This window comes from Mustela erminea, chromosome 10, assembly GCF_009829155.1.
Source record: "Mustela erminea isolate mMusErm1 chromosome 10, mMusErm1.Pri, whole genome shotgun sequence".
Classification (NCBI taxonomy): domain Eukaryota; kingdom Metazoa; phylum Chordata; class Mammalia; order Carnivora; family Mustelidae; genus Mustela; species Mustela erminea.
Window position 1 is genome coordinate 54,922,991 of NC_045623.1, and position 21,125 is coordinate 54,944,115.

The 21,125-nt window shown below is 34.7% G+C and overlaps 1 protein-coding gene and 1 pseudogene across 14 annotated transcripts in view; one reads left to right on the forward strand and one right to left on the reverse strand.

The window, feature by feature from the left end:
• Positions 1-21,125, reverse strand: part of MIER1 (MIER1 transcriptional regulator) — a 58,421-nt gene that overhangs the window by 29,981 nt on the left and 7,315 nt on the right. For 8 of the 14 annotated variants that reach the window (XR_004276217.1, XR_004276218.1, XM_032302473.1 and 5 more), the window contains 4 exons: positions 13,038-13,062; positions 12,867-12,903; positions 7,541-7,686; positions 70-231 (listed from right to left, as the gene is read on the reverse strand). Coding sequence is in view for 12 of the 14 variants with exons in the window: in XM_032302473.1 (XP_032158364.1) it covers positions 70-231; positions 7,541-7,686; positions 12,867-12,903; positions 13,038-13,062 (370 nt within the window). In the remaining 2 variants the exon portion in view is untranslated. The remainder of the gene's footprint in view (positions 1-69; positions 232-7,540; positions 7,687-12,866; positions 12,904-13,037; positions 13,063-21,125) is intronic. The other 6 variants (XM_032302482.1, XM_032302472.1, XM_032302477.1 and 3 more) reach the window with 1 other exon arrangement.
• LOC116567431 lies at positions 2,583-4,266 on the forward strand (annotated as a pseudogene).

A 21,125-nucleotide genomic window follows, 5' to 3' on the forward strand; every position in this document is an offset into this window, starting at 1 on the left:
ACATTAATAAATTACTACTTTTTAAATAAGAATAAAGACTACGATCTTAATAAATGCATATAACCTTACCTTATTTTCCCCACTACAGCCACTATTATCATCATTATCAGCATCTTCATCATCTTCACCTTCTTCTTCCTCTTCTTCTTCCTCCTCATCTTCTTCAGGTAGTCGAATAGTACTATCATAACCATAAAGACTGAGAAGTTCATGAATTGGCATGTCTCCTTCCTAAAAAGACCAAATAAAAAGTTAATTACTGAATAAGTGAATATTTCATATTCCTGTAATTCACAACTTCATTCCATAGAGAATACTCTTAGAACTGTATCAAGAATTTTCAAATCATAAAAGGTGAATGAAACAATTCTGAAACCCAGGAAAATCCTAATCTTCCAAGAATTTCTAGAAGAGACTAAACCAATTCTCACTGCTAACAACAAAACCTTTAAGCATAATAAGGAAGTGACATTGTTTTAGAACTGTTCTGTGGAATCAATTCAGTGAATGTACACTGGCAGTTAACACTACGTATAGATGCTCACACTTTAAGAGCACCATACATAATTCGGGAGTGGGAAAAAACAATTAGAAAAGAGACTGGAAACTAAGTTAACAAACTCAGAAAAGGAGGTAAAATTCACAACCCAATCCAAACACATTAAAAGAAAACAGTAATGGTACATACGATTAACACTGGAGTCTATTAGCCATACGTTCTTTTCTAGGGTTACCTAAAATTACATATAAAATCCTGTAATGCAATCTTTGCTATGTATTTTACAAAACTATTATATGACCTCCATCTCACAGATGAGGAAACTGAGGCTCTGAGATTAAGCAATCTCTCCCCAGATCATACAAGTTACAAGTAGCAGAGCCAGATTTCAAGTCTTATTCCAAAAGCCCATACTCATCAGTACATCCTACTGCTTCAGCCAGGGATCACCCTAACTCCATAAAAAATATACCCTCCGAGGATGAAATGAAGAAATATCCATATGTAATGAAATGAGTCAAGTTTTCTATAGAAGGTATTCACTCTAATTAGTAGTCAAGTGATGATAAAGTATCAGAGAAATCGGGGGAGCATTCTGACTCTAAAAAGAAAATTTAGTCCAAATCATCTGAATGTGCTACATATATTCATGTATGCCCTCTTTCCACAACCCTCTACGCCACCTCTCTCTGAGAAAAATTTAACATGCAGTTTAGAACATACAAAAAGGGCAATCACGAGACAAGACATGTTTTGTATTTCTCCAGCAGTCTTGTAGCATTATTCAGAGACAGAAGTAAGTCGCCCATGTGTTAAAAACATTGTTCTAGTACAGACGGATACATGAGACTGGATGATATAACCTGACGACACTAAACACTTAGACCACAGAGTTAACTCCTATCACTCAAAATTCAAGTATAAGAAGCAAATGATACTTACAATTTGCAATTTCTTATAGAAAGAGGCAGGAAGAAAATGCTGTTTAACACTTGTATTTCACATTGTAAATGGATATTCTAGTTATAAATCAGTTTGTGAATCTGTTTCCAAAAGAGAAGTCAATTCTGAGAGCCCTGACTGATGACTTACAGCAGCCACAACCTGAAAGGTGGTAACTGTATCAGGTAAGGTACTACCATTCCAGATCAATGACTAGCTGACATATTTAACTGCTATCTCCTATTGTGTTTCTCAAAGTGCAATAACACAAACAGTGCTTGAGGTGTTCAAGAATCTAGTCCATGCAGATATCCGGTCCATGTACCAAGGAGCTGGTACAGGAGACAGAAATCTGGAATTAGAAAATCAGGATTTAAAAAACTAAAACAGAACTTTAAGATCACAAAAGTGGGATAAGAGAAAGAAAAAGAAAAGGCTGGCTGCATATACAATGATAACAAAGAGCCGCCATAAAGTGTCTTCTATGTGCCAGGCATTTGTGGCAAGTACTTTGATCCCACTATCTTAATCTCTCTCTTTTTTCAACAAAAGTAGAGTAAGAATATTATGCAATCTCAACAAATCTTTAAAAGTACCAGTGGGAGTATTTACTACCTTTCTTTATAAATAAGAAAACTAAGCAGAAGGAAACTTCTTGCCCTGACATAGACTTTTTTATGATACCTAGACCTAATGCCAGCTCGTATTTCCCATGAATCCACTCTGCACACAGATTAGAAGGTTTAACAATGGCGGTTACTACTATGAACAAGAGCCATGGAAGTCACTGATATGAATAAGGACCAAACCAAAGAAAACCTTCAGCATAAGTCTGCAACTAACACTTACATGGACTTGAAAAATTCACAAGAACTTCATATTTATCTCATCTTTAAAACTTCCTTAATGGGGTGCCTGGATGGCTCAGTTGCTTGGGCATTTGCCTTCAGCTCAGGTCATGATCCTAGAGTCCTGGGGCTCCTCCCTCTTCCCCTTATTCTCCTCTCATGTTCTCCCTCACTCTCTCTCAAATAAATAAAATCTTAAAAAAAAAAAAAAACCCTCCTTAATATAGGTTGCTATTACCTCTAATTTTTACAAGTGAGTTAAATGATGATATTTCAAAAGATCATGGGGAATAGGTATATTATTAATCAAATGTTCTCAGGCTCTCTACCTTTGGTCTGTCATATTCAAGGGCAATAGAATCACCTTGAGGGCTTAGCAAAACAGAGTCCTGGCCCCCACCCCAAAGTTTCTACTATAGTAGGGCAGAGGTGGGGGCTGAGTATCTACATATTTTCTACGAGCCGGGCCATACTGATGCTCTTGGTATGGGACTACCTTGAGAACCACGTATCTCACAGTATAAGTGACCTGCAAATTTCCTTTCCATTGGGAGGTAATAAAGCTTGATCATTATCTTTAATAAAGTTTATCGCTAACACCTGACACCTAGCTCAGTTATGTGTCCAAAGGATAGGTGACATACTAACTGCATGGAAAGAATTTTTTTTTTTTATATCACTTTTGGGAATATGGAAGGCCTCATATTCATGGTTAGGTCAATATTTTTCCCTCCTAGGTAAGTATTTAAGAAGAATGACTTACTTTAGATCTCCTCTAGCCATGCAAGATGGCTAAAGAAAGATGACTAAGGGGAAGAAGGTGGCCCCAGCTCCTGCTGTCATGAGGAAGCAGGAAGCCAAGAAGGTAGTCAATCCCATTTGAGAAAAGGCACAAGACTTCTGGTATTAGACAGGATATCCAGCCCAAAAGGGACCCCACCTGCTTTGTGAAATGGCCCACAGTGACATCTAACTGCAGCAGGATAGAGCTATTCTCCATAAGCATCTGAAACTGCCTCCTGGGATTAACCAGTGGACCCAGGCTCTGGACCACCAAACAGCTATTCAACTGTTTAAGCTGGCTCACAAATACTCACCAAACACACAAAAGCAGAGATTGTTGGCCCTGGCTGAGAAGAAAGCTGCTGGCAAAGGGGATGTCCCTATTAAGAGGTCACCTGTGCCCCCAGCAGGAGTTAATATTCTCACCACCTTAGTGTAAAACAGGAAGGCTCAGCTGGTAGTAACTGCACATGCTGTGGATCCCACTGGGCTGGCTATCTTCCTCCCTGCCCTGTGTTGTAAAATGGGGGTTCCCTACTGTATTATCAAGGTGAAGGCCAGGCTGAGCCATCGGGTCCACAAGAAGACCTGCACCACTATCGCCTTCGCACAGATTAACTCAGAAGACAAATGAGCTCTGGCTAAGCCACTGAAAGTTATCAGGACCAATTACAGTGATAAATATGATGATATCCGCCCTCACTGGGGAGGCAACATCCTGGGTGCAAAGTTGGTGGTTTATACCACCAAGCTGGAGAAGACAAAGGCTAAAGAACTGGACATCAAACCAACTAAATTTTGAGATTTCTGTACATGAAAGCAATAAAAAGTTCTCTTTCAAAAAAAAAAAAAAAGAAAAGAAAAAGAAAGAAACGTTACTCACTTAAAACAATTCATTTCTCAAAGAAAATTTAACAACACTTCTAATGTTGGCTAAGCAGAGAACAGAGGAGAGTCAAAGTGGCTGATCACAGTACATATGGAGGAGATCTGACTGAACAGCAAGAAATAGTAACAGAACTGGCAGATACAGAAAAGTCACTTAAGTCAGAGCAAATGACTACTGCACAAGTATAGAAACAAAAATGAATAGCTGGGTTACTGTGATTAGAGCAGAAGGTATCTGTAGAAACTAAAAAAGGCTGGACTTGGTATTTTTACCTACTTTCTCTAGTAGGTAAGTATTTTCTAGTAGGAAGTGTTATACTCTACTTTTGATTCCATTTGAGAGTAACTGCTGAGCAGTTACTAGCACTGGAAGGGCTTAAGGAAAATTATACACATTACAAAATGTTCAAGATGGACTTTGGCAAGGAAAGATTTAGAGACAGAGGTAGGATGGAATCCCCTGCTATCATTCATGTGTAGTATAATTAGAACTTAAACTAAATACAGATGCACATTCATAGGACTTCTAAAAAAAGTTCTAAAAAAATATAAAAACAACAACACTGAAAAAAAACACACAAAAAACAAAACAACAAAAAAAACCCAAAGTTAAAAACAATAAAGCTCTAATAAAGTTCTAATAAACTTCAAAGTTAATTTTAGGTGCACTCTATCACATGTAAACAAAATCTCCTTGCCCACTCCATCAAGAAAATACCTTCTTGCCCACTCCATCAAGAAAATACCTGCTTAATTTTAAAAACAAAGAATATATAGAACTTTTATGCTTTTGCTTAGGTTATTAACTTTTAACTTAACCTCTGTCACCTAATATCAAGTAAGAATGCAACAAGTTTGTAAGCAACAATCAAGACCCACTGAGGAATACAACAGAGTTTTACATTACTATGAAAAATATCTTACTTGATGTAAAGTATAAAGCAAAGATCTTGCAGTAACAACTACAGTAAAAACCAAACTCAATTTTGCCAAGGAATCCTCAGTTTCAAATTCAAGTAGCATTTATTATATCCCTACTATGCACTAACGAAGTACGTAAGATTTAACAAGTATTTTGTAAGGGTAATTCATTGTTGTCTGCCCCACCCCCGTCCCTCCCGTCCTTTTTCTTTCAACTTCTATATTCATCTTCTTCCAGGAAATGCTTCCTTCTTTCCAAACACGTATTTTGATTGAAAGCTCACCTTCTAAACTATATAACATCTGATCCAATTGGAATCACTGCATTCCCTGGCCACAGGTTTGGAATGGGCACATGACCCAAGCCTGGTCATAGTTTGTTTCCAAATCTGTACCAGTGGCAGCTAAAGAAACATAAGACTATCTAAAGCAGTACATCTTGGGAGACCTGGAAACTGAAAGCATATAAAGACAGTTGGTCTGAAAAAGGATGCCACCATGTAGATCGGCAGAAACAGAAAATATCTTCTGATGGCACTTGAGTCCTTAAGGCCTAGATATCCTCCTGCCCTTAATAAAATTACATGAGCCTTAAATTCCTCATTTTGCCTAAGTTAGTTCAAGATGGATTTCTATTTGTCCCCAAATATTCTGATGTAACGGGTAATGATACCCTATAAAACAAATGTTCCTTGTCATTTCCCTCTGAGAAAAGACTAAAAGCTAAATAAAACATGGCTGACAATATACTGGTATATTAGGGACTGTCAGTACACCTGTTCTGGGTAATCTCTCATTAACTTGTATCGTTAAAGTCTGTTCTACATGGTATTAAGTAAGGGGGCTTTCCTCAAGTTAAACTAAAACATCACAATAAAGTAGCAATTTTATTTTATTTTATTTATTTATTTGAGAGAGAGAGGTTAAGCAGGGGGAGAGGCAGAGGCAGAGGGAGAAGCAGATACCCCATTGAATAGAGAACCTGATGTAGGATCAATCCCAGGATGTGGGGATTATGACCAGAGCCGAAGGCAGACTCAACCAACTGAGCCACCCAGTGCCCTAAAGTAGCAGTGTCTTATTACCAATGGTTAAGAGTATAGAAATGAGGGTAACAAAGTGAAAGAGAAAATTATGGGTCAAGTAGAATAGATGTTCACAGTTTGGGTGTTATAAATTTCTTTGAGAATTTTATAAATGATATAACTACTAGGATTTATTGAGTGATTACCATGTAGGACACTGTACTAAATTTTTATATAATAAAACTGAAGCTTTAAGATGTTAAATAATTTGTCCAAAGTCACAAACTTGCAGCTGACTTTTGACCAGGCAGTGTGACTAAATGCTTTACAATATCTTTACATCTATATGCTATATACCGTCTTCCTTGAAACCTGACCTTAGGTTAAGTGTACCTCAACCTGACAGAATATGAAATAAAATGTACTGCGTTGACAGACTGTAAGAAATATAAAGGAAGATATGGACATAGTACAAAATGAATAAAAACACAAGAATGTGACTATACTTGCATACGATGCTTTCTTTAAGAAGTAAGTTCACTAAGCACTATAACAAAAACAGGAGCAATCCTGTCTGCATAACCTAAAGGGAGGCTAGCTGGAGGTTAAAAAAATGGACTTTTTAAAAGACATTTTATATGAAGTTAAATCTGTCCTTTAACTTCAAAACAATACAGTAATGTTACCAAATAACTCAGTATTATTTTATGGTTGGAGAGGTGTCCATCTGCTGGGAGAGAAATGGGTCCCTCTCCCTCATATCTGATTAGTCATTTAGAAATGACTGCAGGTGACAGCAGATAATAGCTACTGAAGGGCCATTTCGTTGATGGACACAGTACTCTTCTCATATTTTGTACCACAAATGATTTATCAATAAATGCTTATGAAGGAAGAGAGGAAGAAGGAAAGAGACTAATTTTCAGCCAGGATGGTCCAGGGGACTACATCCAGTTTAGACCACAGAAACAGTTCTGAGGTAACCAACCTCCTGGGGTTGGGGTTTCACTATAAGATAAACTATAAAGGGATGCGGCACGGAACTTTATAATCCCCACACTGGCATTTCTTTTCATTCAATACCATTCTTGTTTGTATACTTCAAAAAATACTCCATCTCTCACATTTTAATCTTTATTTCCTAGTTCGGGTATGTGTCTAGCACTTCAAAGTAAATATTAAGTATAACATTATTATAATGTAATTTTAAAAAATAAGGATAAATACATAAAGAGATCACTGATCCTGATCCCTCTTCTCCTAAACACACCACTACAATTGTGCCATTCAAAAACTGTGAATTTTGAGAGTACATTTGAAAAACAGTTAAACCAGCCTCCATATTGGGTGCCACCCAAGCACCCCCTATATAGCCCATTTTTTACTGGACACCTGTGATGTTTTATTAAAGTAACTATTTGAATTCTATTCCAAATAGTTATTTCTTTTTAAAAAATGCCTTACATTTCAAACTTTAAATATCACACCTATGACCACAAAAATTTTCAGTATCAATTATATACAATACCACTTTTCACCTAAAACAAACACAGAGAACCAAAATTTCAAGTATTTCCTCTCTCCCCCCAAAAAACCCATGACTACTACATTCTCTAGCTCTTAGTGTTATTTACCCTTGCAAGATCCTCTATTTCAGAACTGAAGTTTGTTTCTCCTTCCATCATTTCTTCCTCTTCTAATGTTCGTTCATCATCAAAATCATGAACCAGCATGTCAGCTGATGGATCAAATTCATGGTCATCTGATGTTGCTGAACCTCCTGGTAAAGAATATTTTAAAAAGTGTGGTAAACCAAATTAAATGTTATTAATATTAACTTAATGTGTACGCTATATGAAGCTGGATACAAGTCAAATAAAAGTATCAGGGAAAAGCTATGCCCATTGAGTATTATTTGTTTTCTAAAATTCTTGCCCTTACACACATCACCAACACCCCAAAAAATTCTCGTCTCTAAGGGATTACTTTTTATCCGTTTCACCTCTATATATTCACAGTTAAACTTACAACTAGGATGAAGGATGGGAGGAGAGTATAGCTTTTAAAAAAGTATACACAGCTTTTAAAAAGAGTACTGTCATCTAACCATGAAATTTCAGTTGCAAAGAATAAAGGGTCATATCAAAAATAGAAAGATCATTCTTGCGGGAAAAATCACAATTCTTAATCATTTGATATTTAATAAACCCAGTGAGCATGAACCCTTATGGCCCATGAGAATACAAAGTCATGTGAAATACAAAGTCATATGAATAAATAGTCTGATGAAAATACAGCTGCACTCAAATATTATTTTATTAGTTCTTCCATGAAAATGTATTTTAACATATAGGTAGCTGTTTTAAACTTATTTTACTTCAGAAAATAATTCTGATACAGAATATAAAAGCAAAATTTATTAAAAACTGCATACAGAACTCTTATAAAAGTCATTAAAAATACTCCAATAGGCACTGATGTGTAAGCTCATCTATTTTTAGCATGTGGCTGGGGAATACTGTTGTACTCAGTAGGGTCAAGCCTGTAATTTTAGACTGCAAGTGTTCGGCACAATCATTCTATAAACTATTCCCACATTTGGCTATTGCCAAACCTGGACTTAAGTTTGCAAAAGCATTTTTTTTTTTTTACTAATAAATAAGTTATTTAACATTTAAAAAATCAATTAGCAATTTTTAAAATAAAGTTAATAAAGGTTATATCATTAATTAGAATATATAATACCAATATACTCTTCCTTCAGTCCATTAAGAGAACCAGTAAGTAAAACAGAGTCAAAGGTTGATTTTTTGAAAAACAGACTATTAGGGATAAAGGGGTGCCCAAGGCTCAGGGGTCTTGTCATCTTCCTCAATTTTCAGTGTAAAAACCATTTTTTGAGAGCTTATTGTGTGCCTAATATTATGGCTCAAGCACGCCATACTCATTATATCTTATTTAATCTTTGCTACATACATTATATACATTAAACATACATACATTATATCTTATTTAATCTTCAAACAATCCTATGAGCAAAAACAAAAACTTGAGGCTCAGACAGTTTAAGCAGCATGTTCAAACCCATAGAGCCAATGGGGTGGCAAGGATGGAATTTAAATCCTGGTTCTGCTAATTCCACTGTCTCTGCTTTTATTATACTTCAAGCTTCCTACAAAGCCCCAGCCTCAGAGACAGTAGGTATCTTGCCTCAAAGAATACTTGAAGAGAACTGATTTTTCTTAAGAAGAAGAAGAAGAAAAGAAAAAGAAAAAGAAAAAAATTAATTTAAGTAGGCTTTACACCCAGCATGGAGCCCAACATGGAGCTTGAACTCACAACCTGGAGATCAAGATTTGAGCTGAGATCAAGGCCCAGATGCTTAACTAACTGAGCCACCCAGGGGCCTTGAAGAGAACCTATTTTTACTAAGCCAGGTCAGGTGGTGAAACACTCAGAAGTCTTTCTATTCTTTGAAGAACACAATACTGGTATTAAATATAAAATAACTAAATACATAATTTCTAAATCAGGTACCACCTTATAACACAAATGAGTTAAAAAAAACTATCCAAGTTTTAGAATGACTTAAAAATAAAAATACAGGGGCAATTAGGTGGCTCGGTCATTAAGCATCTGCCTTTGGCCCAGGTCATGATCCCAGGATCCTGGGATCGAGTCCCGCATCAGGCTCCCTGCTCGCTTGTGTTCCCTTTCTCACTGTGTCTCCCTCTGTCAAATAAATAAATAAAAATCTATTAAAAAATAAAAATCTATTTCACATCACATATACTATCAGTTTCTTTGGATTAAGAAAAGCCAGGCATAATTTTATTAGGGCATCTTAGTACCAGCTGAGGGACTGGTACTCACTGAAACAAGAGTTTTGTAAGAGAGCAGTTTGAGAACCCCTAATTTAGTTGCAGTTTTGTCCCAAACATTATCCCCTCTTCTTGAGCTTTTAATGAAAAATACTCCCAGAACTTTTTAGTTCACCCAGCAATCTTCCAGGACGCTTAGTCAATAATCATGTATTCCTACAAGTGATGTTGTATTTTTCTTCTCCTTTATATGGAGAAAGATCCTAAGACCACCTCACACCACCACCCTGAATGTACTAATATCCTAATCATAATACAATTCCCTATGAACGCAAATACTGCAAAAATCTAATTATGCTTAATTCCTAACTACTTATGCATTTTCACTAACTAAAAAACAAAACAAAACTCACATGAATACACAGCATCAAGTTATTAGTATTCTATTACTGACTAAAGTCTCCCATTTTGTTGTCATTTGCAAAGCCTATTATATTTAAAGCTTTACCATCTCACCCTCTCACTACATGAAATAACAAAGGGTAGTAAACCTTTTCCCCTTCTCACTCCAATTCTTTCTCTGCATATACACCACACTGTTTCCTACTTTCAATTTCACTTCTTTTCTTGCCTTAACCTGACTTCTTGGTTTTATCCGACTTTTTTTACCTTGTTGAAACCAATTAACCATTCTATTCCTTTCTGTTATTAGACCTATTGTTAGGCTGTCTCCTAGAGGTAAAAATCCCTAAATAAATCATTAGAGGGAGGGAATCTGGTGCTTTGTGTAAATAAATATTTTTCTTTAGAGTTAAGGCAAAGATCAGTTTGGTCATAAAATTACATCTTACTATGAAATTACTAAAAGTTACCTTATATCTTTTCAAAGATTCAAAAAATAAATTGTTTATATCATGTGCACTTATTAAATAATATTATTTCCTTCCCTTCCCTAAATCTTTACCCCCTCTAATGGTTACTAGTCTTACAGGTAAAACCTTGTATTGTGCCTCCACAGGTTTACACTGGTAAAGTCTACAGACAAACCATTGAGCCTGGGTCATGTGACTATTATTAGTACCATCAACTCCAAAGTACAGATGTTACAAAGGCCACTGCCTTTTATCAGTGGACCAAAAATTTTTTTACACAGAAGCCTCTATTCCTACTCTTTTCCCACCAACTTTTGTTAATTGCCTACAATCAGTATTACTTATAAGAGCAATATATATTCCCTCTGGGCAGAAGCCTGATATTATAAACAATACTTCAAAATCCTTACTCTGGAAAATAAAAAAAAAAAAAACTAGCATTCAGCAGGTAGTAAAGGCCATCAATGATAGTTGTATTCTTCAAGTTCCACTATTCCAGTTCAGCCTAAGCTGATTCAAATGCAAGGGGAAAATGAGAAAACTATTTATTAATATCACTTTTGAAGTAATTACTTTTTTTGTGCCTAAATATTACCTGATGAATGTCTCAAAAATCCATAGAAAAATATCTAGGGGGGACTGGGTGGCTCAGTCAGTTAAGTTATCTGCCTTCAGCTCAGGTCACGATCACAGGGTCCTGGGACTGAGCCCCAACATTGGACTCTGCTTAGCAGAGGGCCTTCTTCTCCCTCTCCCTGCCACTCTGCCTACTTATGATCCCTCTTTCTTTCTCTGTCAAATAAATAAAATCTTCAAAAATATATATATCTAAAACTCAGTCTACTTGCAGTATGACAACATTAACAAAAACAACTAGAATCTATTTTTTCAATGAAAAGATATCTGTGTTGAAAGAAAAAAAAAATATTGGGAACAATTCCATGTCCTAAAGAAGATACAATAATCTACTATTTATCTGAGGTCAGATTACTTCCAACCTCAACCATCCTGAACATATTTATAAACTAGGAAGTTAAAAAAAAAAAATCCTTGAGTTTCAGAAATAATATACTTTATTTCCAAGCACATTAGAAAAAGAAGACATCTGCAGTTGAAATAAATATGACAAAACTCACAGTCAATTGAGCACACTAGTCATTCAGAAGGGATCTAGAGATATTCTACTCTAGCTCCTACTTAATTCATTGTACTACACAGAGTACAGTGAGTTGTGTTCATGAAAAGGACCCCAAACCATTAAAAATGGCATATATTAACCATTTTTACAAACATTCTTTCCAAAACTTAAAACATAGGAAGATTGCTTCAATAATCTGGAAAATTCAGTAATATATCGTATCTAAATATTTAATATCTATGTTTTCAAATAAAACATTACCATGTCTCAGAGAACTCCCTTTCTGACTCTTATGCTATATTGAGCTGTTCCTTAATTCACGTACTACATTACAGAAGGCAGTCCTTTCTCTTGAAGTCCCTGCACACTGAGGCAAAGACTGGACTCTTTCCTGAGTGCTCTTTAGCTCCAACCAATTGTTGATACACAGGTATGTTATACTCAGTAGTGCCAGAACCTCTAACTGTGAGAAGCCTAAATACTGATTTTATATAAAACATCCTAATTTTTTTTTTTAAGATTTTATTTATTTGGCAGACAGACACCACAAGTAGGCAGAGAGGTAGGCAGAAAGAGGGCGGGGAAGCAGGCTCCCCGCTGAACAGAGAGCCCGATGCGGAGCTCAATCCCAGGACCCTGAAACCGTGATCTGAGCTGAAGGCAGAGGCTAAACCCACTGAGCCACCCAGGTACCTCAAAACATCCTAATTTTTAAGATCACTGCAACTGGCCACACAAAAAACATTTGTGGCCCAGATATGGTTCAAGTATCACATGTTTGCAACCTCTAAGTTAAGAAAAAGTGAATCTGTACCGTATTTGTAAGAGAACACGAAACTCCAACACTATACGGTTTGAATCTAAACATAACCTTAATTCAACTTTAAATATTCATTTTTAAATGTTCTTGTTTTACTTTCTCCCTCATTAAACGCATTAATTTTTTTCTCAAATACTTTTGACTTTCCTCCACAAGTAAGTATTTCTAAGTAGTGACTCCTTTTGAAAAAATACACTTCATATATACTTGAAATCAAATAGCAATTAAAACCTGTAAGAAACACACATAGTAATTCATAAAAAAATGAACCCACAAATAGTCACGAGGTTGAACTCACAGCAGCCTCACCTGTACTTTCATGGGCAGTCAAATATTTCATCCATTTCTTTTTCCCCAGAGAAAAGAAGCATTCAGAAGAAAAGCAAGTCAGATGATAGTCTAACTCTTCTAAGCCTTTTTATAACTCATAGGACAAATGTTAGTCAAATAGAGATTACAGAAAATATAGAAAATACTTACCTGGACTTGAAGACTCAACAGATGGCTGGGGGAGGGGAAGAAAAGAAGAAAAATGATCATCTTTATGTAGTAGATTTTTACAAAATTTACAGAATTATTCAATGACAAGCATGATACCAAAAACCACAGTAAGTTCTAATGTCTGAATTGTCCAAGAAAAATTAAAACCTTCCACATAATCCTTTTTCTGACATTATGTTTATTTAAACATAGAGAAAAATTTCAAATACTCCTGAATCTAGAAACAAAGACGATAAGGAATTGATTCAGATTTTGAAGGCAAATATGGGTCTCATAACATCTCATAGTTTAAGAGATCTGATTTGAGATCTTGGAACTTTCTAAAATATTTTCTCCAATGAAGACAGAGGAAATTATACACAAGGTTTGCTATGAAACTGGTCTCTGGCTTAAAGTGTGGGAGAAGGGAGGCCAAAACACTTTTAAGACATTATTTTAAGTTATATTTTTAGAAAGCAAAGGGAAAAGTAAAATGTTACTGAGCACTAACAGTACACTAGGTTAACTTTACTCACAGACAACATATTTTTAAGTCATTACAGAATTAGTAAGCTTCAAGCTGAAGTCTAGAGAGGTTATCTGACGGAAAAATTACCAACATTTCCAGTTACAACGCTGCTTCTACCGTAGCATTCTACTCCTCATATATTTAACTGTAAGCATTCAGAAAATTTAAAGATAAAATAGGTAACTAGCAATTTATTTTAGTAGTATCACCACTTGACAATTCATGGCTCTATTTTATCTAAATTTAGCTAATTCACAACTACAAACAAATCATCTACAAACACACTTCCATAAATAACAAAAAACTAAATATGCTTCAAGTGACATAATTAAATTAAAACCTTTAAAAAACCTTAAAACCTTCATAATTAAAACCTTTCCTATTCATTCAGAGCTACTTCATGCCCATTAAAAGTCAGAGATGCTAGAAGGCCAAAAGCACTGGCAAAAAGGTAGGGTTATTCTAATACAGTTTCCAACATTGATGGCTCAACTTAACGGTTTTTCGACTTTACCACAGTGCAAAAGCAATACGTGTTCAGTAGAAACAACTTCAAATTTTGATCTTTTGCTGGGCTAGCAATATGTGGTATGATACTATCTTGTGATGCTGGACACTGGCAGCAAGCTGCAGCTCCCAGTCAGGCATGCGATTACGAGGGTAAACAACAACCAATACATTTATAACCATTGTGTACCCACACACCTTTCTGTTGTTTGCTTTCAGTCTAGTATTCAATAAATTACATGAGATATTTAACATTTTATTATAAAATAGGCTTTGTGTTAGAGGATTCTACCCAACTGTAGGCTAATATAAGTATTCTGAGCATGTTTGAGATACGCTAGCCTAAGCTAAGACGTTCATTCAGTATGTTAGGTACATTAAATGAATTTTGACTTAATACTTTTTTAAGATTTTATTTATTTGACAGAGAGATCGATCACAAGCAAGCAGGCAGAGAGGCAGGCAGAGAGAGAAGGGGAAGCAGCCTCCCCGCTGAGCAGAGAACCCAATGTGGGGCTCAATCCCAGAACCATGGGATCATGACCTGAGCTGAAGGCAGAGACTTAACCGAGTCACCCAGGTACCCCCTTAATGATACTTTGAACTTATGACAGGCTTATCAGGACATAACCCCATCACGAGTCGAGGAAGATCAGTATTTTCCCTCTTTCTGCTAGAGGGCAGAGAGCCAAGAAAAACAAAATAAAATGAGGAAAGTGCCTAATTTTTCAAAAGTAGGCATCTTAGACAAATTTCTTATGAGGTATTAAAACTCCATTTTGAAAAGTGTCTTTATTATGCTATTGTACTAAGTATGACATTCTAGATTGTACGTGATAACTTAGATTCTTTTGAAGCACACTTTTCCAAGGGTCCTATTTCTTTTTCCTTCTAATGCTTAAAATGATTCTGGACTATAACATCAACTAATTTTAATAGAAGACTAACAGTATTCAGTATTATATATTTTCAAGTGTCATACCACTACTTTTACTTAAAAGTTACTTTGCCACAATAGAGTCCAAACAGTGCTACTTTTTAATTCTATTCCTCCAATAGAAAGCTGGAGAGCAGGATGATAGAGTAATGTAACTATAAAAAGGGTTTCTAGGTTGCTTAATATCTTTTGGGCAGAGCTACGTATTTCCAGCTCAAAATGGATTTAACCACCACACAAATTATTACAGAGCAAATCAATATTTTCAAGTGTTAATCCACTTTTATGTCATGCAATTTTACTTTATTTCCCAAGTTTAAGAACAATCTCTGCCCAAGGCTACAGCAATAATGATTATCTTCATCTGGTCCCAGGTTTGCCATCCCCAAGTAGCCTCAGAGGGCTGTTTTTCCTTTTTAGTAAACTTTCAAAATGATTTACAGGGCAGACACAAGAAAAACCAGCATTTCTTTCAAATTAGGAGTTTAAAAGAAATGGCTCTTTGAACATTTATGTTTTTTTTTTTTTTAAAAAGCACTCTAATAATTATTCCACTTAACAGTCTTATAAAAAAGGAGTTCCTGATTAGAAACATTATCCTATAGAAGAATAAAAGGCACATTTTCACAGATGTTAGATATTGGCAATAATGAAGATACTGGATGATGAATGGTGTTTATAGTTTGTAAAAGGCCTCAAACAGCACTAAATGCCAGTACCATAATGACTGTTGTTCTATGGGTAAAGTTATCTATCACTTTAATAAATTCTGAAAAAGATCCCGAATATTCTCCAGTAATTAAGATACCAATGTTTACAGGACCAGTGGCATTTGTAAGCTTAGCTGACATAAAGTGGAACACCCATTATTCAAAGACAGCATTAGTCATTTTACGTCAGAAATACTGGAAAGTTTCAAGAACTGTGTTTGACTGATGTATACCTAGATTAGGATGGGGGAGGGGAAGTGGGATTGTTTGCCTCTAGACATGTATTTTAGTGTTCTATGTGCAAAATAAAATTCCATTATTTCAGTCTGGGGAGCATGAGAGTGATTAGTTTCTTGAAAGTTAATTCTATTCAATTAAATTAAAAATAAAACTTCTAGAAACCTGGCATTTGAAAACAGTTTATACTATAAACATTACCTTTGCCCAGCTAACAGACAAAACAATTATTTTTCAAAATAAGAATTTAGTATCATAATACAGGAAATTTCAGTATAAAATGAGAACACTTTTTATTTAGGTATTTAAGAGAAGAGCAGAACCAGCTTACAATGATACAGTACTACATTTTTTCAAATGAATAAGTTACTTGATCATAACTATATACCTGGCAATAACATCTGCTCTGCCTACTTATTTTATAGATTAGCAAACCCAAGGAGAGATAGTGACTTATCAAGCTTCCATGGTAGGTGTTGAAGGTGGAACTGAAATCTAGGACCTGATTGCTTCCATATCTTCCAAGGAAACAAATATATTAAAAATGTTTTCTCTTTACCTCTCTCCTTCCTCCCTGTTAATTTCTCTTTCTTTTTAAAATGGTTTTCATCTGTTCAAAGCATATTTAAAATGTGACTGCAAGTTGTCATCTGTCATGTCAAACTATTATTTATGTCTTGTAAGAAACTGGTATCTCTAACAATATTCTCCAGAAAAACCTGAAACATCTACCATTAATGACACAGTAAACTGAAAGGGGGAAGGAGGGGAAAAATAAAACTAAAGCTGTTAAGCAGGTATTCACTTATAACAGTAACTATTTTAGAAAAAGCACAAACTATAAAATTCAAGTAGTAAAGATTTTTTCATTGGAGATTAAAATGTATTTAAAATGCACTCATACTTGGTGCCTGGGTGGCTCAGTATGTTAAGCAACTGCCTTTGGCTCAGGTCATGGTCCTGGAGTCCCAGGATTAAGTTCCACATTGGGCTCCCAGCTCAGTGGGGAATCTGCTTTTCCCTCTGACCCACTCCCCTCTCAAACTCTCCCCCACTCTTTCTCAAATAAATGAATAAAATCTTTAAAAAAATAAAAACGGGGCGCCAGGGTGGCTCAGTAGGTTGGGCCTCTGCCTTCGGCTCTTTAAAAATAAATAAATAAATAAATAAATAAATAAATAAATAAATATGATAAAAATAAAATGCACTTACACATTATCAGTAGAAAAATGAGTTTGTTTACCCATTCTAGTGATTATTTTGCTAATATAAAATTACCTTACTGATATGCCTAAAAAAGCATACGAAGATCTATCTATAAGTCATTACCATAAAGTGGTTTATAGCAAAAGGCTGGAAAAAAATTTTAATGTCTATCATTTAATTAGTTAGAAATGAAATACAAGTCTTCCAAATAGTTAAACACATTAATCCACTAAAAAGAATGAGACAAAAATCTGTGGTGAATGAGAAAAAGATATAAAAACCATATATACATATTTACTTATGCATATATTAGAAATGAAAAAAAAAGTATAGAAGAGGGGTAAACTGGACTGGAATACACATGAAAACTTTTTTCTCCAAAAGTATATACAAGAATCTATTAATAGTAATTACCTCTAGGAAACAGGTAGGGGAGAGAAGGGTTTGGTTTTGTTTTTTTTGTTGTTGTTGTTGTTTTTTCATTGTATACCTTTCTACACTGTTGGAATTTTCTAGCCACTTGTTAGCATTACCATTTTGTTTTTTAAAGAAAGTCAGTGGAGATTGTCCTGTGGAATTATTGGCTATTATTAGCTATTTTTATTTTCTTCCTCTACTTGCGATTTTTAAGAAAACTTAATACTTGCCACTTTTTTTTTTTAAACAAGTATGTAATTTAGAAAAATAACCTAGTTTTCTTTTAGGTGCATACATAAATATCTGAGATGGAAAACATAACACTAGACAGTCACACAAAGTATGAGTAGGCTAAATCAAATTAAAAAATGAAATTGTTAACTTCTGTACCTTCACCCATATATATGACTTAGCTGTTCAAGTTGCTAATAGCTGTAACAAATTCAATGCCTCAGATTTGTTCAAATGTTTCTCTTCTGTATTTTTCTAGAACACGGTAATCTAGAATATTACCATCATTAAAAAAAATAAAGTAGTAAAAGCATGAAGTAATCATTAGATTCCTATAGTCCAGGTAATCAAAAGCTATTTTCAATGAAAATAACTGTCTGAACTAATTTCTCCCCTCAAACCAATTCCATCACCATTTCTTTGTTATCATCATTTACTTAGTAATTTAGACACTAAATCAGAGATTCTCACAGTTACGGGGATAGAAACCAGAAAGGAGTTAGAGGCCCTTCTCCAGGTGGAGAAGACTGGGGAACCGTGCTCACCATTTCTCTTCCTCCATATAAAACTAAGTCGCTTATTTCAAACCCTGAGGAATTCTGGGCCATAAAAAAGATTAAGAAAATCTTGGTGGTAAAACTAGCAAACTAACTACAGTAATAATAATTCATAGGATGAATTGCTATTATTAAACACTAGGAATTCTAAAGTCTAGGCCCCACTCTTAATTGTACCACAGCCTAAATGTACAACCTAGGACAAACTGCATTAACTCTGCTCAGTTTCATTTTCCCTAAGATAGAAAGAATTAGACTTCTTCTAGTTCAATTTCCTCTGAGATCTAAGTTCTTTACTTTTAATATGATTTCCTCAAAAGACATATTACTACTAAGGAATACTTAGCTAAAGGGATGGGATATGTTTAATAGCCTCTTCTCATTTTTTTTTTTTTTTATCTAGGACTTTTGGGAAAAAATGATCTCTACTTGCAAAAAGCTTTCTGAAGGGTGCTATTTTATGAATTTCCTATCTACACAAACATAATTTTAAGTCATTCTTAAAAGCCATAGAATAAGTCAAAGAGAATGGGTCCCCAGTGATGACCAGTACTTTAACAGTTTAATCACTGCAATGAATTTTGAAAAGATTTGTGAATCTTTTGGAATATACAGGGACTCAAGCAAGAAATTTCTATATATGTGATTACTTTTCTGCTTTTACTATTAAGCTTCTTGCTTCAATGGCAGTGTTTTCTTTCTTTTTTTTTGTTTTTTTTTGGGGGGGCAGTGTTTTATTTCTGATTTGAGAAACTGATTAGTCTTCTGTACAAAAAGTCTCTAAAAGTAATCCACTTCTGTATCTCCTCCAGCTAACCTTTCCTACCTTACCAAGCACTTTATCACTCCTTCTGAATTAACTTTATTAGATTCTCATACATTGGTGTTCTTAATTACTCTGGATAAATCCTAATACACTGAAGTATAAATATTAAAAAAATTCACTACCACTACAGAGAATTATTTAAGGCCTAAATTCATTGCAGAGAAACAAGTTTTGCTTACAACTGAAATTAACACTATCAAGAAGAGCGGTCAAGATGATCCTATTTCCTTAAAAAATTAAATTCAAATACACTAAAAACCACTAAGCAATCTGTTTTCAAGAGAAATAAACAAATGGATGTAATAGTGAATAAACAGATTATGTACATCATTTCTGAAAAATTTTAAATACTTAAAATACAGAAAAGAAGTTCATTAAATTTTTTTCTCTTTATGTAACAATACAGCAGAGATGAAAAGATAGGTCTTGCACTATGCTGTGGCTGCCCCCCCCCCCCCCCGGAAAAGAAAAGTCCCTTCTGTGTTTACAAACTCTGAAATAACAGACAAATTGTTCATTCCCAAAGGTCCCTACACCACATTCCTTACAAAACCCAAAGGATCAACGATTTCTTCCTCTTACGCTTTCTTTCTTATTGCCGCTGTAAAACTGCAACTACCCTGTAATTTAAGTGTGACTAGGAGAACCTCCTTTTAGAAGGTTAATAAATAATTCTAAGGGATAAGTAATGAGAAATAGTACCAAAAACTATTAAGAAAGGGAGTATGTACCATTTCTTTTAGGCACATTAAATATGTTTTAAATGTTATCACAATTTGAGGAACCATTAAATATATACTTCCTACTGCCTAAGATGATCAGATCAAATATGAAAAAGTAGTATATTTTATTTACATCTAAATCAATTTGTATTCAGGAATTAAACATTTCTTGGGAAAAACAAGGTCAGGGTCATTCTCCTATGGAAAAAATAACAACAATAAAAAAAAACCCAGAAACATAATATCTACATTTTTCTCCAGAGACATATTTCCTCAATAACCTGTTTTCCCCTAAGATTTAACAAATAAATGTATATTGTTGCTTTGCATTTTCTGTCATTTCACCAGTTAGCTTCAATGTTCAAGTCTACTTAACCAAAAGTACAAGAGACATTTGATTTATTTTACCACATACCTTATACTGGCATCATAAAGAACAAATCTCCTGAGAGCTCACACAATAGAACTCTATACACCAAGCATTTCCCCACCTAATTTTTTAAAATGACTAGTCTCTAAAATCATCCTAATTACTAAAATATTGAGATCAGAAAAATACAAATTAATTTTACTTTTCACTTGCTTTAGATTTTTTTGTGGGACATAGATGAAGAAGGATCCCCCGTTCTTCCTCCAAATTCACTAAAAATAAAACCACTGGAGTTATAAAGGACAATTTTTTTTTTCTTTAAGATTTTAGGTTACTAAATAAATGCACTGAAAACAAAGCTCAGGTTTTCTCTTCTTCTTCTTTTTTTTTTTTTTTCTTTTAAAGGTCTTCTCTTCTCGAAATTGAACTATCCATGCGTTCCGACTGAACATGAGCGTTCCATTCTCCAAGTTTAGTTTAGAGAACTAAAACATATCCTTGAAAATATTAGTAAATAATTACTGGCTAAAAATATTGTTTTTCCTCTCATATTAATGCAATCATCTTTAACTTCTAAAACAAGAAAAATATTAATATACTACTACTTACATATTAAGTATTCAGTGTGCGAACAGTTAAATTTATGGGTGAAGTTTCTTAAAAAACCTAATCTTACTGTATTTGCAAACTAAGTTATTTTCCTTCTCTAATAGGTTGTCTTAAAATATGACTACAGAACTTAAAGCTCAAACCATTGTGAGCAGCCACCAGGGAAGAAACCTTATTACCTATCACACTGTTGCTTATTTAATAGGCATTCACTGAAAAGGAAATCCACT